A 27,327-nucleotide genomic window follows, 5' to 3' on the forward strand; every position below is an offset into this window, starting at 1 on the left:
AGTTTGCGATTCGAGGGACGAGTGGAGATCTATGGCGATCGGGTTAGGAACGGGTTAGTACACGGGGCGTCAAAAAGTCGCGTACGTTATTTGCTCGGCAAACGATGGCCGCGCTTCGCTGTTAGGTGTAAACGAATTTACGATCGCGGGTTTTTGCACGTCCATCCTCGCACTGATGACTACAAATTGCGAAAAAATCGGAAACCTATAACGCGCGTGTACGCGTAACGCGAGAACACCATCTCTTTGTATTTTCACGGATCCTCGGCCGCTCGTTTGTTCTCGCGAATTAATCAAACAAAACGTTGTTGGTTCGCAAAGGAACGTAAAAATTTCTCAGCCGGTCGTGAGAGAGTATCGGCTCGGTTAAACGAGCTTTGAAAAAACCTGTAACGACCGCGCCAGCCCCCCTCGATGAGAAAGAAGCGGACGAGCCACAGGGAAAAAAGGACGAGACCTAACCCGAAAGTACTTTTCCGGCAACGTATACGCGTACAACGCGAGGCGTATGTGCGCGTAAAGTTCCAGCACACACGCGTTTATTTATACGCTTGCCACCGCTAAGTGAACGGGTTACCTGCCTGCAAACACGTACCTGAACAAACCACCGACGGTGCAACGGATTAATGCCTTTTCAGATGCTCGCTAGCATCGAAGATTACCCGTAAAACCTGCCTTTCCTTTCGACCTTCCTTCCCCTTCCCTTTTTCGCTTTTTTTTTCTCTCTTCCATCTTTCGGTTGGTTTTCATTCCACGCTCGTTGATTTTCGACAGACGCGCACAGCGCCTCGTTACCGCAACTCGAGCTTTCACTCTTTTTTTGCGCTTTACTCCCTGGCACGTTCGTTCAAAGATTCTTTCGGATTTTCAAAGGGTAGTAGATGCTTTCCATGGAATTATTGCTCGCGTCTGATAAATGACGATTGCTTTCTGGACAAGCAAATACACACGCGTATTTATAGTGAAATCGGAAATGCGGATAAACAATCAGAAATGTCAACAAACAAATCTGAAATCTAAACACCGGAATCTGAAATGTTTAACAAATTCGGTATAGAAACGTAAACAAACAGCAGACGCGAACAAACAAACAACGTACAGGAAGATATACAGAATAACAATATATTTTCGATGTTTTAAGCATATCGTAAGAACATACATGTTAAAACTATGAAATAGTCGAATATCTGTCTTCTAATATATCGCGAAATGAATGCATCGCCCTTTGCATCGTTCATATCCGAACGAACATCCCAAATGAAAAGTACCACCGATGCAAACAGAGACGAGACAGGTTAATGCACCTTTCGAACGAGAGCCGTGCAACTTTTTCGGTGCAGAGGAACAAGAATTTCGCTGCATCGCGATTCGGAGCTGGTTAAATGGAATTGCAAATTCTCTTCACCGAGAGACTTCTCTCTTCGCAAAATAACCAATCATCGAACTGGATCGATTTTTTAAATTCGTTCAAACGTTTCGACCGTAAACGGTACAACGTACAATAACGTCGGGCATATAAATGTGACACACGATTTCCTATCGTTCTCTCCGCGAGAACTGTTCGAACAACAAACCACACGTCCAGGTGAACCGCGCGCGATGGCTCGACAGACCATCTGGCCGACGCGACGATTGTCCCCCCCCCCGCCAGCGATGTTATTAATTCGTTACAGCCGCAGCAATTTGTCGGAACGCAGTCGATAACGGGGGACGAAGTTATCACGAACGGCGAAATAGGATCAATTTGTTCCGCGAAAGTGAAAACTGGCCGCCGCTATAACCGCTCGATCCAACAATTTCCAACTTGTTCCCAAAAACTGATTTTGAACACTGTCAGGTTATGGTTGTAGCGAATGCTCTGGCAAACTGTCCTTCCGATAAGCGAAACATCTGAGAATCGAAACGCGTACGAGTACACTCGCAAAAGTCTGTACACGTACACACGAGGGGACCACAGAGAAAGAACGCGATAAGCAATTTTAAGATTCAACGCGCGATCAATCTGTTCCATATTACATCACGGTATCAAAACTGCCTTTCTCGATTGATCGTAAAATGAATGCAAATAATATGCATCCTGCATATCGCTATCGGCCGTCTCAAAAATGTCGTCACATCCTATATCGTATACAAAATTCCACAGTGACACGTATCACCTACTTTTAGCAGACCTAAATCTAGGAAACTTTTCCTCTCCCAACTTTTTTAGCCATTCGCTGACATCGAAGTCAACAAGTCAGCAAATATGGACTTGTCACGCTCTTTCTCCTACGCTTTTTCACGGAATCCACGAAACACCTATTCTTTCGACTTTATTCGGCCGAGCTCTGATACATGTGCCATCCGCAACAAGGGACAGATAGAGGGTAAAAAAAAAAAAAAAAAAAAGGAGAGAGAAAATAGAATTGAAAGAGAAAAATCACCCTCTGCACGATCTATCGATGTCACGCCGGTCGAGATTCAACGGCGCAACACGACCACCATAGAACACACGAATAATTACGATCAATGGGATTAATTAGAGCAGCGAGAGAGGGTCGGTCGAATTTGAGCGGGTTTGGAGTTTGGACAGACTGTCGGCGGATTCGAGGCAAAGGAAATCAATGGCGGATTACGATGGGGCGCGCGCGAGACAGAGGGTGTTGGTTGGCAGCGTTCGCTAAAACGGGGTGGCGGGACGTTGAAGGGGGCCAGCTTTCAGCTAGCACTTTCTGCGGATGCCCCCTCGCGCGCGCCGATCGTTGCCAAGGGACATTTTCGACGCGATCGACAATCCCGGACTTCACACACATATACACGCACGCACACACACACACACTCTCTCTCTCTTTCTCTCTCTGAGCGGTCGTTTGCATAGGCGTAACGCGCCAACGAAAAAACAGACGGACGCGTTGCACCACCATATGGCGGCAACCGAGACTTCCTGCCTGAAATTGAAATACGCGCAACAACTACTCGTTGTACTCGTTGCATGTACGTTTATTTGAGCGTGATTAACTCGATCCTCTTCGAGCGTTACTAGACGATACGACTTTTCGTGCGTTGGTTGGAAATTCTGGAGAGTCACCAAATGGGTCGTAACTGAAGAAAATTACGAGTAATATACCTTTTTACGTTTAATCTCCCTGAACGCGTAACCCCGAAAACGTGATTCATCGACTTTCTATGATATCTGAGGTCTTAAATTTACTAGCGTTGGTTATAAGTATGGCTGTAGGATACACGAGACTCTAATCAGTCTCGTTGTTAACGAGCTTCTCAATTCCATTATCCAATTACATAATTGCCACTTAACACATTTCAAAAATAGATTCAAGGAAGATAGGATAAACAATATGAAATTCGTTGTAACGAAAAAGGTAACGAAAATGTCTGCCATCGTCATTTTCCTCTGCCAATCCAATTACGGAGTTAAACTGCTTGGTTTCGGAACGACTCCGATATGAATTGTACGATGCGGTGGTACTAATAAATATCCCAGTTCGAACATACCGCGTGTAACTCCTTCGCGAACGCGTTAAAGCGTAAACCAAGATATATAGATCCCTATCGCACGTAGTACCACGAGAATCAATCGCAACGTATACCAAGTTGAGTCTGGTCCTGATTTTATTCGGTTTTAAAGTACGCGCCAGTCAGCAGGGTGATGCACCAGCCTTTTTCGCCCAACGTGTCTCCCTATCGCATCCTCATGCCCCTCTCTCTTTTTATTCTGTGCATGCGTCCGTCGTATTGTCTCGCACCGACAAACGTTACTACCCTTCCTCGCGACGATTCTTTCGGTGCCCTGCACACACCCACGCGAGGATCGATACAAAGCGTTGGTTATCGTGCCGATACTGGTCCGACCGTCTAGCATCGCCGAAAAAGCTTTGACGAAACCGCGGCAGCGGGGTGGCTCGGCCCCTTTTTTACAACAATCATTCAGCGGGACGCCGCTCGCGGAGGAAAGGATAACGAGCGAACCGCCGAGAGAAAGTATGCCGGCTCGCAATTAGACGTAGTACTACGCGTCCGAATAGGGCTCACCCCTCTGGAAAGGGAGCGTTCCTCGTGAAAGAGCGCACTCTCATTTTTTTCCTCTTTTCTTTTCTTTCTTTTTCGCTTCTCGTACTCTTCACGGCCCGTTTTGCGTTTTAAATATTTCGGAGCCGACGCGTCGACGACCGTACGCTTCCCTCTCTGTCGAACACGAACGCGAACATCGATGCTGTCGCACTCTCGTTTTGCTTTTCACTCGCGATCAAATTGATGTGTTGCTTTTCATCGGATTTTTGCTTTCGTTCCTTCTCCTCTCTCTCTCTCTCTCTCTCTCTCTATCTATCTCTCTCTATCTCCCTCCCTGCTTTTTGTCGGCCGTTTTGTAGACTCGTTTCGCGACTACGAATCGAGGGTGGAGCCGCCTTTTCGAATACACGCGATACGCTAAATACGCTAAGTGGAGAACACGTGTCCTGCATCTGTTGAAAGCTATTTCGGCGAAACCGCCCACCGAGACGCGATTCGTCCGCCACGGATTCTTCCTGTTCGATCCAAACGCCGTCTTTCTTAATCCTCTTTTGGGATCGCCGGAATCGAGGTACTACAACATGTTTCGGAAGGGGGAATAGAAAGATTTATGAAACGATCCGTGAGAAAAGAGAAAGGCGTACGAGGCAAAACGGCGAATTGCGTTGAAAGTTTTGGTTCGACTCTTTTAATATTAGCCATGTGTGTTGAAATCGAGAATTATGTGGTAGTTCTTTTACAGAATGAAAACAAATTTCTTAATAATTCAGTCGTTTCACTGGAAAATGTACGCAGCAAGCACCGCGACTTATAGCTCAACGACTTTCTACACCCTCCTATTAATTTTCGTATCGTTAAAATACTCGGTGGTTCGAGCAAGGAAAAAAAAAGCAATTAAAGTCCATAACAAAAGCTGGAGGACCAGATATCGACTGGCGTACGGCAGAAACAACGGGTTGTCGCAGTGGTTATCGGTTCTTTATTCCGATACAGACTAGCCGTGACCACCGCGGTCAACGATGCGTTCAAAGTCGGACGGTGAATCGACGCGGACGATCGATACGCGCGCATCGTCCAATAGGATTGGCTAACGAGCCGCTATTTGCTTACGGGGGCTATCCGTGACTTTGCCGCGTGGAAATACCCACGACTTTTCATCAAATCGCGAAGGGTTTTAAATTTTCACGATTTCAGGGGCTCCTACTTTTGGTACGCGAGCTCGATGGAAGCCGGCTCCGAAATATCCAATAAGGAAACGATGAATTTTTCACACGACTTCCGTGCCGTGCAAATTAATTAACGATTCCGCTTTCAACCGCTTCGATGAATTATGCCGATAGCCGGAAGAGGCGCTGCCCTTCTGCTTCCAAATCTCGATTAACCGCGGTTTCGTCGGTCTGCTGTATTTGCAACGTCGTTAAACAGATTCGTAAGAAAGTATCCGTGTATATTTTACCTTTATCAAACAGAGGCTCTATGAAACGTTGGATTATTTTCCATTCGATCGTGTTTCCTCTTTGTCGAAAATGTGAAAAAATTACGAAGGTAGAAACTTTACACGATCGTTTATTGCGAGTGTTTGAATTTCAAGTGCTCGAGATTAGCGCGCGAAAGAAACGTGTACAGACAGCCGAGGTTTGACGTTGACGCGACCGAACGTGTTCTAAGAATTTCTGTAGTGTTTGTTTGAAGTGAGTAAAAAATATTGGAAAATAAAGAACGTGAACATGCGCGGCTATATATTTTTTAGGCAGCCTTCGATAACAGTCAGCGAGCTGTGTTTCATCGTCTCGGTTTCGTGTTTCAATTGGTTGCGAATATTTTTCTTAAGACGTTCAAAGTTCTTTTGCCTATGAAAGAGAGAAGAGTAGCGAGATTAATTATAATAAACGACGTTCCACAGAAGCTCGTAATTATCGAAGATGAATTACACCCGTCGAGAGAATATTGGTGGACGTAATTTTCCAAGAAGCGGGAATAATGGAAACACGGATAGCAAAGCAACCAAAGGAGATTACCTGTCCGATGAGCGTATCACGGATCAGGGCCAACCGAATGTTCAAAATTCAACGTCACGGCTGATGCTTGTTACCCCTGTTCTACAGTCACACGATACATCGTTGTGTCGAGGTGCACGATTTCAACGATAGCCCGTTGTTCGCAACAGCCAAGGATGAACCCCTTGCTCGCGTGGATATTAATCCTGTTACATGGTGGCGGTGGTTCCACGTAGATTACGAGTCCGGCTCGAATGTAACATTCACGGTATTACCGAAACACATCGTAAACGGAGTAATACGAGATCGTAATTTCACCATAATCGATCATCCCATGCAGCAAACCAGTAACTCGTATTGCGTTTCAAGGATTTCATTAAATTCAAGATAAGATAAGAAAATGCCGATTTCGTTATTATACTCGTTGTCGTTGTTGGTGGCGATTTTATTTCGTTTGCTCGTACAAATTTGGGAAAAAACAAAGACGACGTAGCTCGAAAGGCAAGGTGCGCGAGTCTGCCCGGTCGTTTACCAAGGGTTGATGCACCCTCACGCTGAGAACGGTGTCGCTGGCCGGCATGGAACGAACCGAAAGTGCTTCAGATCTCGCTAAACGAAGCAGAAAATCGAGCTTACGGTTGAAGCTGGTCGATGTCCGAGAGAACATATCCGCGCTCCTAGTCTCCAATTTTCGTCTTGCGTTCTTTGCCGCTTAATTGTGCTCGTTTAATTGGCCGTGAGAATTTTTCACGCCCTCCTCGGATACGTTTACGAACTCCATAAACATTGTCCGTGGAAACGTTAGAATTTTGCTTATCGACGTCCAAAGGCGTTGATAATTTCGTCTCTGTGTTAAACTCGCTAAAATCAACGTACCAAATATACCGATCTACGGTTGCTAAGAGGGAAGGCTCGCGAAATTACGTCGTTGCCGGCCGATGAAAAATGCAATCGACTCTTCTTTGCCTTCGAGAGTTCCGCCCGCGGAAACTTGGGAGACTTCGTTAGGGCGGCGACGCCTTACAGAGGAACCAAAGAGAGAGGGTGGTGAATTCAGCCGCAGGTTCCCAAGAAACTTTCCACCCCACGATTTTCTCTCTCTCTCTCTCTCTCCCTCCCTCCCTCCCTCTCTGTCTCTCTCTCTAGAGGCGAATATTCGCGCGAAATAATTGAAACGGAATGCTTAATTTTCGTCTGTCGACGGAGTGCTCGAAGTTCTTCGCGGAGCCCGCCGAAAAATCGCGCTCGAGAGAGTCTTCTCACTGGTAGCTCGACGAAAATTTCCGTCGAATTCCGATCGTTGTTCGAATCCAGGCACTGTGAATTCAATTGTACTCGCCTCATCTTTTCCAACTTTTTCGCCAACTCCGTTCCTCCTCTGCAAATATTCGCTGTAAATTCGAGAATGCAAACGGTTCGGTGCACGGATACCGTCTGTCTGCCTTTCGAAGCACGTCGACGAAATTCCAATTTCGACGTTGCCAACGCCTACTGTTACCGACTAGACCTACGGCCCTCGTCTCTGTCTTTTTAGTCGCGAAGGATAATCGCGAAGTAGTCGAAGCGAACGAACGGAGGAAAGAAGGAGCGTGGAACGAGCAAAGTACGATCGAGTGATTCCGGTTTCACGGAACGAGCTGTGTGTCCTGATAATTATCCTGTCGTTAATTATGATCGTTGCCCCGCGACGCCGTGTGTTTTTTATCGGCCATATGGAGGCCCCGCGCGACCACGAGCCGCTTAATTGTTTCCGTTTTTCCTCTCTATTCCGGCGTTTCGAGCCGAGCGACACGGATATTACTAGTATTTTTTACCGGAGAAACGAATAGGGCTGCGGTCTCGAGCCACGAGATCGTGTAATTTTTACGCAGGCGTGTGTCTACGGAGGCGATGCAAAATGCCGTGTTTTACCATTGTTCAGCTTTAAGCTAACGAAATTCCAATTACTTCGAATCGTAGAAAATAACAACCGTAGAGTTCCAATTTCACCAACTGAAAATTACCGTTTCTCGTAGAATTTCATTTTTTCAAGTTCTCTACCTCGAATATAGAAAATACTCACGGTGGAGCTCTATTTATCTAAACTCGTCGAAAAACAAACAGCTCGTATAGCTAAAGTTCATGCGACGGATATTTACGAATTTTTCTATCTTTCGTACACAACGGGAGTTCACGTCAGAGTGTAAGGTTTCGTGTCGATAAGTAGAGTTCAAATAAATAGAGATCCGTACGTTACGTATTCAAAGTACCGATCAAGGTAGCCTTATCGAGTTCGTTCTTCCCCTTTCCTAGCCATCTTATCCGACACTTTGCACGCGACAGTGTTTCCTCGGACGAAAAAAAAAAAAAAAAAGAAAAAAACAAAACGGAAACCCTGTCCGGCCGGAAACTTGGGCAGCACGCCACCACTAGTAGATTGTGGTGGAGCACGGAGGGGCGCAGATGTCGAAAACAGCTGGTCTCGTGGACAGAAGTGTACACGCGTGACGTCATCGGCAAGTAAACGACTGCTAGCAAACGCGACACGCCTCTCGGAGATGCATAGATTGAACCTATTTCGTGGCCCTCTCACCCTCGTGCTACCACCGCCTCCCACTCTAGCTATCCCCCATTCGCTACGAGCGCTGCCTTTGTCTGGGAGTTAACGCGGCCGGGGCCAAAGGATTTCGCGATCGCGAATCGAAAAGGGATCATCCGTGCGGAAAGAGGCCTCGAGCCTAGCCGATCAATTGATATCGCGCACCGATTAATTGGCTGCAACCCCTCTATCCACGAAATCTACTTCCCCCTCCCCACCCCACTCCTGATTCAACCGAACCCGCGGTGTTTACACATTGCGAATTTTAACGCGTCGTTAAAACTACGAGCTATCGGCCGGTCCAATTAACGCGACGCGGCGATATTTCGCGGGACACCGCGACGCTGGTCTGGCGAAATCGTTTCAATCGGAGATGACATTTGTATTCGAAGATTCGTAATATAGAGTCGTTCGTACTATTATAATGAAATTCTTGCGAAATTTTTTCTTTAGCGCGCGATTCCTAGAATGCTGACGATTCGGATAACGAGCTTTCCTGCAGACGATATTGTTAAACCGCGCGAAGAGATGAACAGTCGTGTCACGTACTTACGAATAAGGAGCCGTGCCGCGAATACCGAGTCCCGGCTTACCTGAAACAAACAAGAGAAACGTTTATTAATTGTCCGTTTGAAATTGCAACGGCGCAAACGGCCACGTTCGAAACGTCCGTTGTACGATGCAGGCGGAGGCAAAATCGCGGAACAACGAGGCACTCGAGCGCGATCGAACACGATCGAACGATTCGAGATGAGTTCGAGAGGCTGCACGAGTTCGCTCCTTTCGAGTCGAACATATGTATGCCACGTTAACCGGAACACGTGCGAGCAACGTTGCGGTTTCACGAGGACGGAGTCCTCCGGTTCAACTCGTTTTTGTCCAACGACCACGACGCGACGCCGGCTTTTTCTGATAGATACACGGCAGAGATCGAGTTTCCTGGGAATCGAGGGAAAAAGGCTGGTGAAATGCCAACGAGACGACGACGCCGATCGCGACAATCCATCGATAAACGTCGGCTCTTTAAGCGACGCGGCCGAGCATCGATTAAAATCAGTTCGACGGTTATTAACGGTCGGATGGACAGCGCAACAAAAGTATTGGTAATAAACGATTCGGACTAGATGCAGGCGAATCTCTGACGCGTACAGCGATTAGCGCTCGCTGAGTTCTGATTATAAAATTGATTTCCCGATTACGGCTTATCAATGACCCCGACGCGGTAACAACGAGCGCGTTAATATCTTTTCCAGGTAGATTATCGTAGCTCCGGGCTCGAATTTGTAAATGGAAATTCGTAGAATCGTAAAATAAGGCAGGATCAGGGTGGCAGAAAGGAGAGCGGAAAAATGGCAGGCGACACTCTGGCAACCATTCTCGACGACATTTTATCTTCGACGTTTGACATTTCGAGAGTATTAAATTCCCTCGGTTTGCACGCCCACGCCCTTGTACGCGCCCGACGAGGGGGAACGTTCTCAACATGGCGCCGCTCGCGAAAAAGACCCGCTTCCCTCTCTCTCTCTCTCTCTTTCCCTTTTCTTTTCCTTTTTACCCGTTCCCCCGGCTCCGCTTCTAACGAACTATTGTCCTACAGTACCGTGACCGCGTTTCTTCGGGAATGGATTCCTTCACGCTTCTTCTTTTCTCTTCTCTCTTTTCCTACGGCTTTTTTCCACTTCTCCGTTTCGCAATCTGCCAGCGGACGCGGTCAGCCGCTCAACCTACCGTGCAAAGTAAATTATGCAAGCACATTTTCGTGCAGCGGACAGAAGAAGTACGTTGAAAAGCCGGACAGTTCGATCCGGAGACCATTTGCACGATGTCGCGACGCGAAAACCTCTGCGCGACGTCCCTAGTCGAGCCGTCGATTAACACATCGTTGACGGTACGCTGTGAAATAAATTTTACCGCAGTTGGCGCATATTTTTCAGAAATGCGAAGAAGATATTTATAAACTGAAAACCGTCGTCGATTCGCGTCTCTCGTCAGCAACGTGTTAAACGAATATGATCTGCCTATTCGAGAAGGCAACACGATCGTCCTTAGCCAGCTACCGAAAGCGTTAGCCGAGTTATCGTATAAATTCTAACCAGAATTTCTTGGAATCTACGTATTTCAAGTTCTCTGAGAAGAGAAGGTACACCGTCGTTTAACGGCTCGTCGATTATCGCCTCTCAGCTTCCAGCAATTTATTTTTAATGACGATCAACGGTAATTATAAGCGGCTGTACCTTACGATAAAACGATAAATCGTGTTCGTATCTTTGCAAGAAGAAAACGATGTTCGATTGATTTTACCAGGAGAAACGTGCCGATACGTGCGAACTACCTTCTACGGTCACGTCTGCTTTTTCAGATACGAGCCGTACCAAAGAACATATCGTGTATTTACATATTTGAAAACATTAGTATCCACAGAGAGTTTCTACAGAGATGTCGACTAACACCTCACGACTTACTAATTCAACAAGACGAGCCGCGTAATTGCCAAGTTGTACAAAATGATATAAACTCGGAACGACGTGCGAACGAGTAGCAAAGTGTTAACACCACGGAGGGATGACGAAACGTCGCTCATCGGCGAGGTTCCGCGACCGTAAACGTTTATTACTTATTAGCCGGCGACTTATTAGCGACGGGCATTGTTCGACACGCGTATCCATTTCGAGACAAATGCCAAGGTGAGTAGCGTGAACGCGCGATTATGATTGTTGCAACTCCTCTCTCGCGGCGGTAATTAATATGCGACCGTTCGGGGTGACTCGCGCTCGCGCTCGTGAGCGCCAACGTCGTCGCCGGGAATTAGCTTCCTAATTAACGAGCGAGCTTCGGTACTCGCGCCATGGTATCGGCGCGCAGGCGTTAAAACGAACGAAGATATACGGGCGAGCGTTTTGCGCGCTGGCGAGCGTAATTAGAAAGTAAAGATCATAAATTTTTTAATTGTCACACGATGCGTGCCGACCGGATTTAATCGACCGTCCGCCAAGCTCCAAGCTCGTCCCGAGATTTACAACCTCGCCCGTTCTGCGTTTCGTTGCACCACGACCGGCCAATCCGCGATTTCTATTCGATTTTGTCGATAATTTATGATTTCGGAAATCGCGCGGAAAATTCTCCTTTGCTTTGACACAAACCGAGACTGGCTTTACGAGCAACGTGTGGTATAATGTACTTGTATTTATTTGTATTTAAGCTCGCAATAGGAACGAATAACGGCATAATGATCATCGTACGAGTTACGTAAATAGCACGAAGGTACAAGTACATTAGATTTGAAAAATGGAAATGTTGGAGACAGACGAATTTACGCAGCGGTATATAGAAAGGCATTTACAAAAAATCGACTTTATCCCTTTCACGAAGATATCTTTTTCGACGATCGGTAAAAATTAGAATCTGCTATAATTCCAAAGTGACCAAATGACAAAAGATAAATTGTTGTACTAATAAGTTTAAGAAAAGCATCTGAATTCATTATGTTAAGATTATACGAAGAAACTCAGAAATCGATCGGCAAAGTTGAGTTCGCAAAGTTCGAAGCCTGATTACTAGAAATAAGTTTCGCATGCGGATATCCAGGGACTGGTTTACGATCAAAGGCACTCTGCACGACATCGAATTAGAAGAAAATTCGAAGGTGATAAGCAGCGGTCATAACAGAAGATGCGTCGCGATCGAACAGTGTGATCGCGTGGAAACGAAATTTACGATCGCGCCACGGTACATTGCGCGGCGGTAATCTTCTGGAGACAAATCTCTACGTTTTCTTGCTCTATTTCCAGCGGGCTGCGTCCGCGGCAACACTCGTCCCAAGGATAGAGAACCGGTTTCCACGTTCTTAGACGGGACGAACCTCTTTCGATCTCGCGTTCGCGCATCGTCGATTATCATATTAAATGGACCGGAGTGTTTGCGGTCATTGGGTTGAGACCGTAGAACGTGACCATTTCCATTTGCTTCCATTCTCCGCAATCTTCTCCGTTTTTGCACGTTTCGTATTTACTTAAAAACTAAATGGATTACTTTTACGCTTCTCTTTACGTCGAATCACAGACACTTCGTAAAGAGACTGTTGCGATAAAAAGAGAAACGAGAAGAGAAAAATAGCTTCCAAATATGTACGGTTAATTTGGCGAAATTGAATACAGTGGGAACTTGTCGCCGATTCCCTTTAATCCATCCAAAATTGTAAATTGGACGAAGAGCGGCGCGTTTCTCGGTTAGTCGCGGCCCATTATTGCATAAAATTCATACGCAAAGCTTTTCGATTCGCGACGCGGACAATTTGCAAACACGCGGCTCGCAACGCATCGTTGGACAACGCACTTGCCGTTGTTTGCATTTGGACCGTTGCCGGCAAACATTAATTAAGTTAATCAAATATTAAAGAATAAATAACGACGGTTATTAATAGATACGCGCTCCAGCTGTGACGCGCCGTACGTTCCAAATGAAAATTTCCTTTCTCCAAAGGTCCGTGGGTTATTAAATTCTCCGCGAAATCGCATCGAGCTCTTCGATATCGTCGGGGTATTTCTTATTCCATGCTGGCCTTCGTCTTTTCTTTCGCAAATGCCAAATTTGGTCGATGAGAAATTCGAAAGGCGCTACGTAACGGCGAGCACGTAAACGATGATACCTCGTCAAGTTCCTTTTACGAATGAACGAAAATTTCCAAACACCGAATACGTATATTATAGTTAGCGTAATAATACCGCAAGGATACGAATAGTGGAAGCCACGATTTCGCCATGTCATAAAATGGGTCGCTAGTGTCGTTATTACACACAGGAGGGTTTCAACGATCCTGAGAAAGGGACGCGTGTCCCTTTGGATCTCGTAATGTTTTTTTTTTCTCCAGAGGAATACGTCGATATTGCCTCGACCTCGTCTTGCCGCGTCCTCGACGATCCTTTCAATGCCTCCAACGATCAATCTCCGGCGTCGTCTGAATTAAAACGATCCCATTGTCTCTCGAAGGTTATTTTGCAATCGGGTATTTCACGCACAGCGATAGAGCTCGAAGCGATCGTTGAAAAGCGGCGGAGTCGACTCGCTGAATCGTATTTTCCACGAGATGCTTAAAAAAAAAAAAAAAAAAAAATCGGCGGATTAAAAAATGCCACTCGACCGATGAAATACCTGCAGCAAAGTGGGAGTAGGCTAAGAGGTCGTTCGCCAAAGCTATCTCGTTGAAATCGGTTAAGTGGCTGAGTTCCTCCGGCCCATAAAGCGAATCGCTAGAAATATGTATTCGTCATTATCATAAGCCACTGGGAATAAAAGAGGGCTCGCGATAACGAACCAACGACTTCCTACCTTTCCTGCAGACTCGTTTCTGTCGGCCAAGAATTTCCCAAGTATGATAGAGCCACCTATATAGGTATACCCTGTGGTCGACTGTTTATCAATGCGATTATATCCTTTTCGGGGATGTGACGGAATGGCCAATAAACGGCCCTGATAAACTACTATCAAGCTAATGAGGGTATCGTGCTCTTTAAGCGAAAGGCGCGATAAGATTCAACGCAGGTAAAGCGTTTGCCCGAGTAATTACAAGGTCCCGGCGAGTAAAAGATCCCGCGGATTCGTCTGACCTTCGGACGTTCAGGTAATTTTGTTCGAATACGTGAAAACCAAGTCTCGAAACGTCGTTGCCAACCAACCATTTTTTTACCCTAACGCAGGCAACCGGCTACTAATTTCTATATTTTGCGTAACAATTTTACTTTCGAGTGAAAATATTTTAAGTATTATATTATATCAAGCGGAGTTTTACAACGATCGAATCCTCCATTCTTCGAATACCTTTTGGTCGAAATTTATCGCTAACATTTTCGTACGTCGAACGTGCAAATTTATTTACGGCCTTTTCGGATAACCACTACACGTTGGTTGTCTACGCCAGGGTTAAACGTACCAAGTTGCCTTCGTACCGATCCAATTCCAGTTTCACGTTTTCGGAATGTTTGTATCGATCTAATCATCAAATTAGCTTCGAGAGCGAGTGAAAAGACGCGGCGGCAAAGCGCGTCAATCACGGAAACGATTCCATCTGACACAAGGCGTGGCAAATGACGGACAATCACGAATAATTCCGGCGTGTTTCCAGATTTCCAAACACGCGGAGAGAGAATCGGCGTTTATCCGTGGTTACCATTCTTCGTCGCATCCATTGTCGATAATTCGATCGGTAGTGGTGTACTAACGGTGGCCGATTCGCCGATCCCATGCAGCGACGCGTACGTTAGCCGTTCTGGAGAATCCAGTCAGATTTGAATGATAATCGGACGGATACGATTGATTTATGAATACAGGAATGGTCGGTGCTTACTAGACGAGATTAATCTTCATTACACGACATTATCCCGTCTGGCTGCATCGAGCATCGAGGGGCGCGCGGAGAGACCCGCTTCGCTGTAGGTAAACTTGTCCACGATGACGGACCGCTGACCTTTATCCGCTTTCGAACGAATCGTTCTTGCCTTGTGTTTCACCTGTGATTTCGGAATTGAAACCATAAAAAAAAAAAAAAGAGGGGAAAAAAGAAACAGAAAAGCGACGAACCTAATAGAATCCGAACGACGGAAGTTTTAACGATGCTGGTAGAATTTCAGAATTCATCTTTTAACGGATAAATTCATCGAGCTTTTATTTCGCCAAATGTCCACGATAACGAGAGGCGTTTCCCGCTCGATAATGAAACCCCCGTGATGCACGCGCGCCCACACCTTTCGCGTCGCGCTCGATTAACGGTCGTAAAAAGTAACTGTTACTTTTGCTAAAGTGCCTGTAACGAACGAGTCTTTGTTCGGAGATGCGCTCAATTGCTTGGCTCTGTTCGTTCCTAGAGAAACAGGCTATTACCGGTCTACAATTTGGAACAAAGTAGCAATGCGATACCTGGATACGATAGTTCTACCTGTTATTAATCGATGATCCTATTTTCTCCAGCTAACCTTTCCAACTTTCGTTCGCCAGATACGATCGCATATTTGTTATTGAATCACGCGGTTTCGATAGCTCGTTAGCGTGACTGTTATACGCGGCGAAAATCCTCCGACTACGTAAACCAACGATTCCCATTCACGACGGTCGCGCGCCAAGACGTAATCTACGATCGATCGATCGATTAATCGTGCCAACTAAACAACGAGCGAAACATCCTCGGAATACGCCGCGGTAATTGTCCGCCTTGGAAATTTCTTTCCCGATTCCGTGTATTATTCGAAAGATGCGCCGGCGATAGCTTATCTTCGGCGAGCTATGTCGTCCTTTGCGCGGTAGCGGACGCGTCTTCCCAGGTTTCTCTTCTACTGTACGCTATACGGGACGACTGAAATCGTCCCAGATCCACGTTGCCCTTCGACCTCCACCTACTGGTAATATTCACGGTGAGTCACGTCGCGACGAGATTCGCCGAGGATATCTGGTTTGAGTTTCGAGACCAACGCGGATCAGAGGGGACCAACTCGAAGCGACGAGGCACACGGACCAACAGGAAACGTGCCTTCCGAAGCGATCCGCGCGATCAGCTCCTCTTTCGCTCGCTTTAGAGTTTCTCCTTCGACCATCCGAGTTTAGAAGCGACTAATGGAACAACCACGAATGATACGGTTCTTGGATGGAAAAATCCGTCAACGACGTTTCTTCACCGCGTATCTCGATGAATACAGATCGAACGAACATACCGGATTTCGTATATAACGTAACTGGTTCATGCTCGATAATAGCGTTCATATGCTTAAATAATTCATACAACGTCCCGTGAACGTTGCAAGCAAGGAGGCAACGTTCGCTAGAGCTCGCGGCAGAATCGAAGCAAATGCCTTCAACTGGCCCGTATAACGAAGTTATTGACCGGGCTGACCTCGAGACCGCCGGTCATCCGTTTCATATTTCTTTCATGGCTGCTTTAATACGAGCCTGGCGGACAGTGTCGAACGCCAGCCAACACTCCAGGGAGCGTGCTTGAAAGGAAGAAGGGAAAAAAAAAAGGAAACGGAGCCAGACCGAGCCTCTTCTTCGACCACCAGTCGATTCGTCGAGAGGAAGCGGCGCTGGTGCGAACGTTTACGCGCTTGCTTCCACCGAGAGCGTACGGAGGACAAGACGGTCGGCCGAGGTGATCCTGCGAAACCGAGATTCCGTGGCAAATCTCGAAGAAGGATCGAGGTCGAGTCGATCGTTCAGCCCTTCGTGGCCGGATTGCCCTTATCGGGTAATTACGAACGAATACAGTGAAAAAGGGGAGGCGAGGAAGGGAGGGGCAGGTACGATAAAGGTGATACCGCGGCGAAAGGAATAACCGCGCGGCATCTGCCCTAGGAAGGTTAAACAGCTGGGCAGAAAGAGGTGAGGCGAAGAATCAGGGATAAAGGGCGAAGGCAGAGAGAAAACGGGATGGGTGGAGAAGCGAGGGAGGGGGTAAATAAAGACGGAAGGACGAAGAGAAGAGAAGAGAAGAGAAGAAGAGTCTAGGCCCGACGGTTCGTAGCCCGAAGTACGGATAAAGAAAGAAATATGGCGTTGAATCGAGGGGGAGAACGAGACCGCGAGTGCTCGAAAGGGAGGGACAAAGCAGAACGCAGGAGAGGTAGAAAAGGGAGGAAGGGAGACGAGTGGAGGGCTGCATGGAAAGGGGCGATAAAGGCATGGAAAAGGAGCTGGCAACGCTGCTCGGTCGATAGAAGAGTGGAACCTGCGATATGCGGCAACGTTGCGACCCGTCTGCTTTAATACAGTGACTCTCATTGCCTCGTCCTCCGTGGAGATTTCGAATCTTCAGCTTGAAAGCAAGCACAGCTGCAACGATGACCCTAAGATCCGTCCGAATGGTCGTAAAAAGAGTATCGTGGAAATGAAAGTAGAAAAAACGATGATGTCGCTTCATGGATGAGCAGTAGACATTCTTGCGGTTGGTTGAGAACCCTTGATCGGTGTGCAGCCGTGCAGGTTGCTCGACGCCGCGTAGTTTTGACTAAAAAATTCTTGTTCCCAATTTTTGTTCCGAGTTGGAGGTTTTTTCGCGATACACGGTCGGCCGAAGAGTCACGTAGTCGTATCGACGTATCGACCGATCGATTTACTCGTTTCGAGCATTCCCCACGAACATCTGTTCGTTGTCAACCCTTGTGCAGAAGGCCAATATTGCGATAAAACATTAATTTACTGGAAACCACCGGTGTAGATCGAAGAAACGCTTTTTTCTATAGATTCCGTACAACGTAACAAATGGAAGACGTTATGGCCATAGAGTCGAAGCAAGGCCCTAAATCCCCGGGACAACAGCCGATACCGATTTTGCTCGCCGCAAAGAGAGGATGCACCCGATGCTCGAAACAAGCGTGTGCGATCGAGATTATAATTTATCGGAGGAAAGTTATAATTGGAGCAACGACGGGAAAAGATGACAAGCGCGGCTCCACGTTGGTCCCGCTGTTTGCAGGTTCTTTGAAGAAGGCTCGTTTTACCTACTGCTCCGCTATTCCGTTTCGCACGAGCGCAGCCAACACGCGACTAAATCACACGTGACGTAAATTGGTACGACGCACGCTTTGATCGACGAACGGCCGCGAACCGCGTCATGGAGCACGTGCATAGGAGATTTTGTTTGGTAATTTAATCTTGCCCGTATCCCGCGATCGATGGAAATTAACGTGTAAATAAATCCGTGGATACGGCGCGGACACGGGCGGGGGGCGGAAGCGCGCGTCGCGTGTGGGCGGTCGGACGTAATACAAATACATCGCGAATCGCGCGTGAAATTCCCTATTGATGCTCCGAGATATTTTCATCTCGCCAATCGTTCTATTTTCATCCGATGGAAGATCGGTTATGCATGCGCGGCGAATGGATTTCATTGTTCTTACGATAGAACGTTGGCAACGCCGAAACACGCAATGGAGAACAGATCCTCTGTAACCAGGGTGTGCAAACCATTATTTAATGGTGGATTTCGAGTCGGATCGAAAATCGAGCAATTGCCTCGATTACCTTCTACCGACGATTCCACCGGCGTTGTCAACAATGAACGAACGAGTCGTTGATGGTAAATAATCGTTTCCTCGGGAATACGAGATTCTTGAACAGGCAAAGGGCGAGCACGAGGCGAGCGTGCACAGGAAACACGTAATTCCAAATAAGTTCCGCAGGTGCAGAAGACTGTAACGCGTAAAAACACGAGTCGTTGCGAGGCTTCGTTCCTCTGTGTAGCGTATACGAACGATAAGCGAAGACACGAAACTGCCTCGATGAATTTCCTTTACACACTGATATAACCTAAAAAGAGGACCTCTATATCTTTAACATAATTGCCTTCTTCTCGATGGAATCGCTTTTACATCGCGCAAAACAGAAGTAGTAACGTAATCTCGCTTTTTACGGAATAGCTTCGTACTCGGTTTTTTCTATGTCATCTTATTGACGTAGCACGAACGCCGCATTATCGCCAGGCCATTCAACTTGCTTGTCATGGTTTAAATAAAATCTCGCACGGCGTTGTTCCTGACGTCAACGGTCTTTTATTCGCCAGAATTATCGATCGTTCGATATCCCACGAAAATCCTGAGATTTTCACCGTTCGACACGTCGCGCCAACCACGAACTTCGTCGTTCTCTAAAAGTCACCTTTCGTTTCCAAAAACCTTCGACTCGCGTATGGTCTGACGCTTCTGTTCTTCCAGTTGATTCGTCACGGTTATCGAAGAAATCTCGCAACTTTGCGACACCTGGCAAATTTTCACCGTTTCTTCTATCAATTTCTATTTTAGAAATCCTAAAGTATCTCACTGATATCGATATCGATTGGTAGAAGACGAGAGCAAACAGGAAATGCACGACAGATTGGGGAAAATTTGCGCGGTTGAACGAGAATTATTCACGGTCGTCTCGGGGGCAGCGATATTTCAGTGTCGCGAACGGGTCGTCGCACCTTCGGTCTTGTAAGTAACGGTACGCGTAATCGAAAATAACTTGGTGACGTCACGGATGCCAGTGATAAAACGTAATGACACGGACGAGCAACCTTTCGCCGCTCGACAAGGATCGATCCGTGCAAAAGGCTGCGATACACCGTTCGATCTCTCGCGAGATCGCTAGAATCGGCACTTACTCAAAGTCAACGTCGATACGCGCGCGATCGCGTGGAAAAAAGAAGAGGCACAACACCTGCGCACAATTTATAGGAATCTCCTCGCGGCAGCGTCGCTTTTAAGCGCGGCAAACAGCTCCGCGGATATCGCCGGCATCATTCTCACGCTGCCGCGATAGTTTCTGTGATATTTTATGTTTTATCCGAGAATGGAATCTGCGGAATGATCCGCGCCGAGTGACAGATGGGTCGATCCTCGAAGCTCGAGGACGCCAGAAACAACGATAACCCGGCTGTTTCGCGATAACGATGGATAACGATGCGCGTGAAAGAAGATGCAAGTACGATCGTTCCGTGATCGTCGCGAGTGAAAATATTTCGCTTCGTTTGTTCGCGTTTATCTGGTCGTGCTTTGTTTTCCATTTTCAAATTTTCAAAGGTTTACGCTTTCCACAGTTTCAATTTTCTATCTTCACCTGTAGCGTATAAAGCTCGGCGAGTGAGATTCGAGTTTATCTCGACGGCCCGCTTCGTTCGTTCAGCTGCAAACTTCGCGGAATTAGGACGATATCGAGCGTCCTGTGTCCCGTGCCAAACGCCTCGAGCTTCGAACGTCCAAACGCGGTCGGATGTTCCGTGGAAATCTTCCTTCTTTTTCGGAGTATTCTCAAAAACTAGCTGGATTCGATAGTCTGGAGGATCGATGAAGCAGAAACGAGTGCACTCGAGGAAGAAGAGGGATTCCAGCGAGATACGAACGACCGTTTCGTTCGATGAATTCCGTTCCAACGATCGAATCTTTCCCAACAACGTGTAAGTAACATTTTTTAGACGATTGGAAATCGTCTTCGAAGAGGGATGCATCTACCGTTCGATTATTAACATTCTCTTTTCGCTCACTGACGAGTGAGCAGCTGGGAATCGGAAAATCATTTACCTTACGTAACCTTTCAGTGAATTTCTAATTAGAAGATAATGGCGCTAATGTTTCTGAGAAAGGTTGAGCGAAAGAAACTTGCTGGATATGTATAGAATCCCGATCAAGCCACGGGTTTATTAATGCCACGCGATTACGACACTCGATAACTCTCGCGTTTTCTTTTCTACGATATTTGCACAGCTGGTTACAACTACGTCGAAGCAATAATTACGTCGATAACAAAGCAGCGTATGAAATTCGATCGCCGAATTACCAAACACCCTTTGGATTCTCCGTTTCGCGCGACTCTTACCGCGCGCGATTTCTCTGTCTGATCGTGACAAACCTGTTCCACTGTGTACAACTACTAGTTAGCAGGTCAATTCCCTTGTTTCCTCGTGTGTACCTCGAAGGATCTTCTACCTGCGGTTACGCGGAAAATTGAAACCAAAGCCGGCTGACTAAAGTAGATTGAATAATTCAAAGAAAGAAAAGAAAAGTTCTATAAGGCGAGTCGAGGTACAGCGATTCATCCCCCTTAGCAGGAAGCGTAATAAGGGTGAAACTGGCCACGATGAAGGAAAGGTCGTCTCTCGTACGTCGCGATATCGGGCTAGTTTTTCTCTCTGTCCCTTTTATTCGCCGTTTATCCAGATAAAGTGTCGTTCGGTTGAAGAGGGCGATAACGAGCACGTACGTACTCGTCGGCAGCATGTACGACACGGAACGAAGGAGGGATCGATAACGGCCGCCGCTTTCGTGAACGTTGCAATTTCAGCAGCGACGATAGCGGCGCGCAACCCCTTCCGTGGCACACGAAGGTGTCCCTGAAAAATTAGAATTTCCTCCGCCACCGACCGTGCCGGCCTCGCGAACCCTGCAACCACCCTAGAAAATTACGCTCCCGTAGAATAACCGTGCCCTCATGAATCTTCCCGTAGGACTCGCCGTAATGGCCCAGCTTGCTTAGATCCCGAGATAAAAATGTATTTAATCGAGACGAATCCTCGCATAAATCACCCACTCGTGATACAGAGTTCGCTGCATTTCTATGGACACCTACGAACGACTTTTGAAAGTTCCACGGTCAGAATCACGTAAAAACTACGGTGTATTTCGTATAATTATTTTCGCAAAATTCCAAAGAGATATAACACTCGTGGCATTGATTTTCAACGTAAAAGTTGAAAAAATATCCACCGATAAAAAATGGGAGAAGTGGTGAGTTTGACTTTTACAGGAGAATCGGTGAATGAGACGTCGTGGTTTTTCAAGAAGATTTCACGCGGCACGAATCGCGGTAACGGTGGAAGAAATATGGGGATCGGGCGGTTTTATCAGGGGAATTCATCGAGCCCGGTGCTTTTCTTCGGAGCTGACCGCGGGACGGATGTAAAAACTTAAAAAGCATCGCTGATAGGTCGTCGGAGCTTCGGGGAGCTTTTAAGCCACGACCAGTTGCCAACTCAGCTGCTGCAAATGGTTTACCGTGAACGGTCAGCGAAATCCTTCGCATTTGCTTTTTCCACCTTTTTCCTTTCGGGATTTTCGCAGAAATCCTTTCGCAAATTCCTTCACGGAAAAACGAAGGATGCGCAAGATTTTTGAAACTACGAAAATGTTACCTGCTTCTTTATTTCAACTTTTTAAATACAACTCTATTCGAACTTTTAAAACACAAAGCTCTAAGGATCTTTTTATCAAGTTAAATACACTCTTGATCAAAGTTTGACAACGTTTATCACCTTCAATCGTATTTCCCCTTTAAAACACATTACAGAAATTCAATTTTTCTACTCGAAATCGAACGTAATACAAAATATTATCGAAATATGTACGCAATGTTCGTTCCTCGATCAGATTTCTACAACCGCGATCGAGCAGATTCGAACAGAGACGTACTTTATTTCGTTAAAGATTGCTTCTAAAAAATCTTGGTTATATTCATTTCCTAGCGCGTCAAGGGGGAAAAAAAGAAGAATCGCCTACGCGCGAAGAGCAGCACGTGACCGACATCAATATTCGCGCGTAGTTTCGGAAACGCGTTAAGCAGGAATATTATTTTGCGCGTGCAAGACCGCCGAGACAAACGGCTCGATTAATATTCCGGTCAGCTCGCGGCGCAAAGGACAGTCGGGAAAGGATCACTCCACTTTTCAAGTCCGGTTGGAAAGAAACTGTTGGCCGCACGGAGTTCAGTGTCCGGAGCAGCGGGAGGTCGAGGAACGAACGCGAAGAAATCTGTCGACGCCGGCGAACGCAGCAGGCGTCGTCGACTTAGTTTTTTGGTTTAGAACGCAGCGACATCGCCGCATGGGAGCATCGAATTTTCCTGCCAGACTCCTCAAGCTTTAACGAAGCTGGCTTATTCGTATTTCGTTTCTAGCGTTCTATAAATAAATGCGAAGTTGGCCAACGTGTTTACGAGATCGTGGAAAATCATCCTAAATTTCACTTGGTCGCAATATCTTTGAATTGCTTCTGGTATGACACACGACAGGCAAGGGAACTGTTGTTTCGCAAACGTTCGAAGAAACAAGCAAACGAACGAACGCGAGGCTACATAAAACGCAAATGGGTCGAAAAGACCGGCGGATCACGAGGTTACAGCACACAACGAGCGGGATATAAGCAACGGATCGAGTCCAACGCCAACTCCACTGTGTGCTAATCAGCAACTTTTCTCTGCCATTGTGTCAACACCTGTTTGGTATCAAATTTCGAGGTGACGACGAAATGTTTCGACGTCGCTGTCAAAAACCGACAAGGGTGTGACCAGGAGGAGGCTAAGGGGGTTGAACGACAATCTGGCGTCGCATCTCGCGAGGGGTTTAACAGTGCGCAGGGGAGCAAAGGTAAATTTCTATGTAATCGAATTGCGTCTGCTTCGAAGTTTACGTCTACGCGTTTCTGCTTTCTTCTATCGGAGCTAATGATCGAGGATAGGCGTTTAATTGGAGAACGGAAAAATTGAAGAGGCGAACGTGGCAAAGAATTCGCGGAGGGAAAAGGAAAAGGCAAGCTAATAACGAGAGAAGATCGAGGTTGATGGATAAAAAGTAAAAAGCACGCCGACGAAACTGCATCTCGCCTTCACCTAGCTGCCTAGCCAATCAGAAACGACCTTCGTTGGTTTTGCTGTTCCGTCGGTGGCACGAGTATCGATCCTTTTTCTTTCGACGAAACCAACAAAAAAGCGGGTGAAACGTTGAAAAGTTTCCCGATACCGAATTACAATCTCACAGTGCAGTCCGTCGCGGCGTGAAAATGATCCAGAAAATCTGGCGTGTCACTCAACGTTCCAAGCTGCACCGTTCCATAGTCTGCACGGTGAATCAGAGTTAGCCTTTCGTGAAACTATCGTTGCCCCGTAAAAGTTATCTTCGAAACCGAAATATCATCGAGTGAAGCACAGCGGGCGCTCGGTCGAAATCTAATCTCGTAACTCGTTTAGACGTTAGAGGCGAGTCCTAATCGCGGAAATCAAATATCAAAGGGTACAGAGCACGCTCTGATCAGAACAACGGAACACGTAGACGTTCTGACGCGATAATTTCCGCGATATTCAAGGTGTCCGGTAGACAACAGCGCAGGCACGTATCCCCGAAACTAATCAGGGCTCACCTTGTTTCCATACCAGATACCGTAGGAAGATCGCCTCGCTGCGAGCTACTACAAGCGTATGGAAAAGGATAGCTGGACGCCGCGAAGAACGGGACAGGATGTCTTCGAGGCGTAGCCGTTGCTTGAAAGTGTCGGCGACGACGCTGTCGATGGCGACGCTGATAACGATGTTGTCGGTGATGCTGATGATGATGCTGTAGCGGGACCTGGATCCTGTGGATCGTCGTGCTGGGTACCCTCCAGCAGAGAACATACGGGACCGCGTAATCAGGTTTCACCTGTACCACGGGCAGCAGGCGGTACTCGACTCCACGTGGATGAAACGACACCGATCGACCGTTATCCTCGCTCGATCCGTGCGCCAGGAGGCGTGCCTCTCCACGGAGGACAGCGTTGTAGTCGCGACAGCCAAGGTCACGGGGTAACATGTCACGAGGACATCCCTATCAACCAGGAACTACCGTCCCCTGGTGCGTCTCGTCATGCCGAATCGGGATACGTCTGTCTATTCTTCTAAGATCGAAGCTGTCCGATCGTTCTTCGACCGCGCAACACCCCGTGTGGCCGTGTGTTACCTTCTCAACGAGCCGCGGATTCTTTCACTCGCGATCCTAATTTCCTCGAGTCACTCCTTACATACGACTCCGCTAGTTCGAGTTCTCGTAGCCAAAAAACCAACTACACTTTGGTATCGTTCGACGATCCTACCATCGAAACCCAAACGATGTCTCGTCCGAGCAACTCTTCGAGAACACCCGATCAGGGAACAGCGTCGCAATCTCGCGAATGCAACCGGCGCTCGACCACAGCCGTCAAGAGGAACATAGAACGAAGCATGGTGGGCCGGCGAGAATCGGTCGGAATCGTCGCGAGTCCAAGCGGTTCGAGAGGGCGTCGAGATGGCCGGCGACACTCCCTTCGCGGCACGACACGCCGACCTTACATCGACTTGTGCGCGAGCGGCGCGGAAGCGGGCGAGACCGAACGAACGAACCCAACGAACGAACGGACGTGGAACGAAAGCCGGGAGAGGAAGGAACGCAGCCCCCTAGGAGGATCCGCGCCACGCCGCGCCGCGCCACGAATTTCAAACGGCGCTGCGCGCGCGCACCTTGTCGCGCGCTTCGTGCCGCACGGTCGGCCGAGACTGTGTGTAAAAACAACCGAACTGGACACTGTCGTCTTCGCGTCGCACGTTCCTTCGTCACGCTCCAGATCACCGAATCGCGCGTCCAACCAACTGTCTCACGCTCGCGCGTAATTGCCTCGTTCTCTGCAATTTTTTATGAAGCAAACGTCCAGACTTCCGAATAGGAATTACGCGTAATTTCAATCGATTCGTCGTGATTCATATGGAAACGAGATATCGATTCGCGAACGCATCGAGCACGATATGCTCTGACAAGCGTATAGCCTGAATTCCCGCGTACTTCTCCAACGATCGAAAATATTCGAAAGAGCGTGTTTGACAAGTGTAATATTTTATTAAAAATCAACGAGCATATTTAGAGATACTTCGAGCAACGTTTTTCAGCGTGATATGCTGGAAAAATGTGCACGACGGATACGTAACAGGCAAAATTTACAAATATATCGTGCGTTGTCCCTCCTTTTATTTCCGGTACATACGCGGCATTTTCTCCTTGGATACTTTCGTTTTTCAGCGCCGACAATTTCTTCTAAAATAAAATATGCCGTCGCATATTCCCGGACAATCTTCCGGCAAGAGGACCGTGAGAGACGGCATGGCACTTATCCCAGAACCTCGATCACAGACACGCATCTGGCAAACTTTTCAATATGATTCTTTATGTCGACTAAATTTCTTAAAAGTCGGACGAACCTTCCGAGCGATCAATATTATTTACTTGATTTAAAACACATTCGTAACATTTTGTTTATAGCACCCATTGTCTTTTTTTTACTGTTTTATTTAACGGTAGTTAACGCTTTTTGTAGGATTCCGTATGAAGTATGTAAGACGCGAATTAGCGTCACCCGTCCTCAATGCGTTAACAGAAATAACACTAATCAAGATCCAATTACTCGAGATTAACTTTCCAATTTATTGACAAGTTGAAACATTTCTAACGGAGAAAGTTACTCGCCCGTTAATCGTATAAAAAGTTGCTATCTCCGAGTTAGAGTCTATGTAAAGCTTCTGTTTCACAGTGACCGATACGAAGCGGTTGATATTCTTACAAGATCGGTTTTCATTCTCTGACACAGTGGTATATATTTTTATACATGAACGGTATTCCCTGGTACGGTATACTCGTATCAGGCCATCCGCTCCGTGCAAAGTTCCGGAAACCACTGACGATTCTTTGCATTCGATCGATATCCTGTACGTCGGTAGAGACCGACCACCTTTTCAATCTTCCGCCGCGATGCACGCTGGCTTTCGCGTATCCACACGCACAAACATCTTTTTTATCTTTGAAGCTTCCATTAATTAGGTTTACGACATAAGTAAAAGTCATAAGTAATAAGTAAGAGAATCATTTTCTTCCGATTTTCATTACTCTTTACTCTCTTGGCTGCCGCTACGTTAATTCTAATTTTTTCAAGAAGACAATTTTCCACGCGTTTCTCGATCGAGTGGAGAGTAGGTTTCTGGTCAATGAAATTCGTGGCAATTTTCGTTGGACGATCGTCGACACGCAATTAAGCGGTTCGATTTGGCGGCAACGAGGCTGCTAATGAGCTGAAGTTGACCGTGGAATTTTTCAATCGTGCGATTCCGCGTTATCTCGATACGACGGTGCACCTGCTGGCTGTCGGGTCTGAAAATTTCATCGAAGGGTCGGAGAAAAGGGTGAACGGTCGCGTGGGTCGTTTACACCTGTCCCCCTCTTGGCCTCTTTTGCGGCCTGCTACCTGTACAGGTGCCGGCTAATACCGTCACGAATCAGTGACCATCGTGACTGGTTGGTAACGAGACGATTTACGAGCTTGTCGATGAATTGAGTCGTCGTGCCTTGACATCGTAAGACACACGACGAGTGAACGGCAGACTTTGGTAGATGAAGAGAAAAATACGAGGAAAAAATTGACGAGTGTACGCGATACGGTAAAAGGGAATTGGGTCACTATATCCAGG

General features: G+C 47.0%; 1 protein-coding gene across 2 annotated transcripts in view; it reads right to left on the minus strand.

Moving 5' to 3' along the window:
* The window catches only part of LOC117235632 (protein gustavus), a 152,595-nt gene that overhangs the window by 74,016 nt on the left and 51,252 nt on the right, over positions 1-27,327 (minus strand). Inside the window, exon 1 of one of the 2 annotated variants that reach the window (XM_033497847.1) lies at positions 24,225-24,766. The exons of the other annotated variant lie outside the window; for it this stretch is intronic. Coding sequence (XP_033353738.1) covers positions 24,225-24,652 — 428 coding nt within the window. The 5' untranslated portion in view covers positions 24,653-24,766. Of the gene's footprint in view, positions 1-24,224; positions 24,767-27,327 lie in introns of those variants that run through there. 2 annotated transcript variants of the gene reach the window in all.

Source organism: Bombus vosnesenskii, unplaced genomic scaffold (genome assembly GCF_011952255.1).
Source record: "Bombus vosnesenskii isolate JDL3184/JDL3185 unplaced genomic scaffold, Bvos_JDL3184-5_v1.1 scf7180000013316, whole genome shotgun sequence".
NCBI lineage: Eukaryota > Metazoa > Arthropoda > Insecta > Hymenoptera > Apidae > Bombus > Bombus vosnesenskii.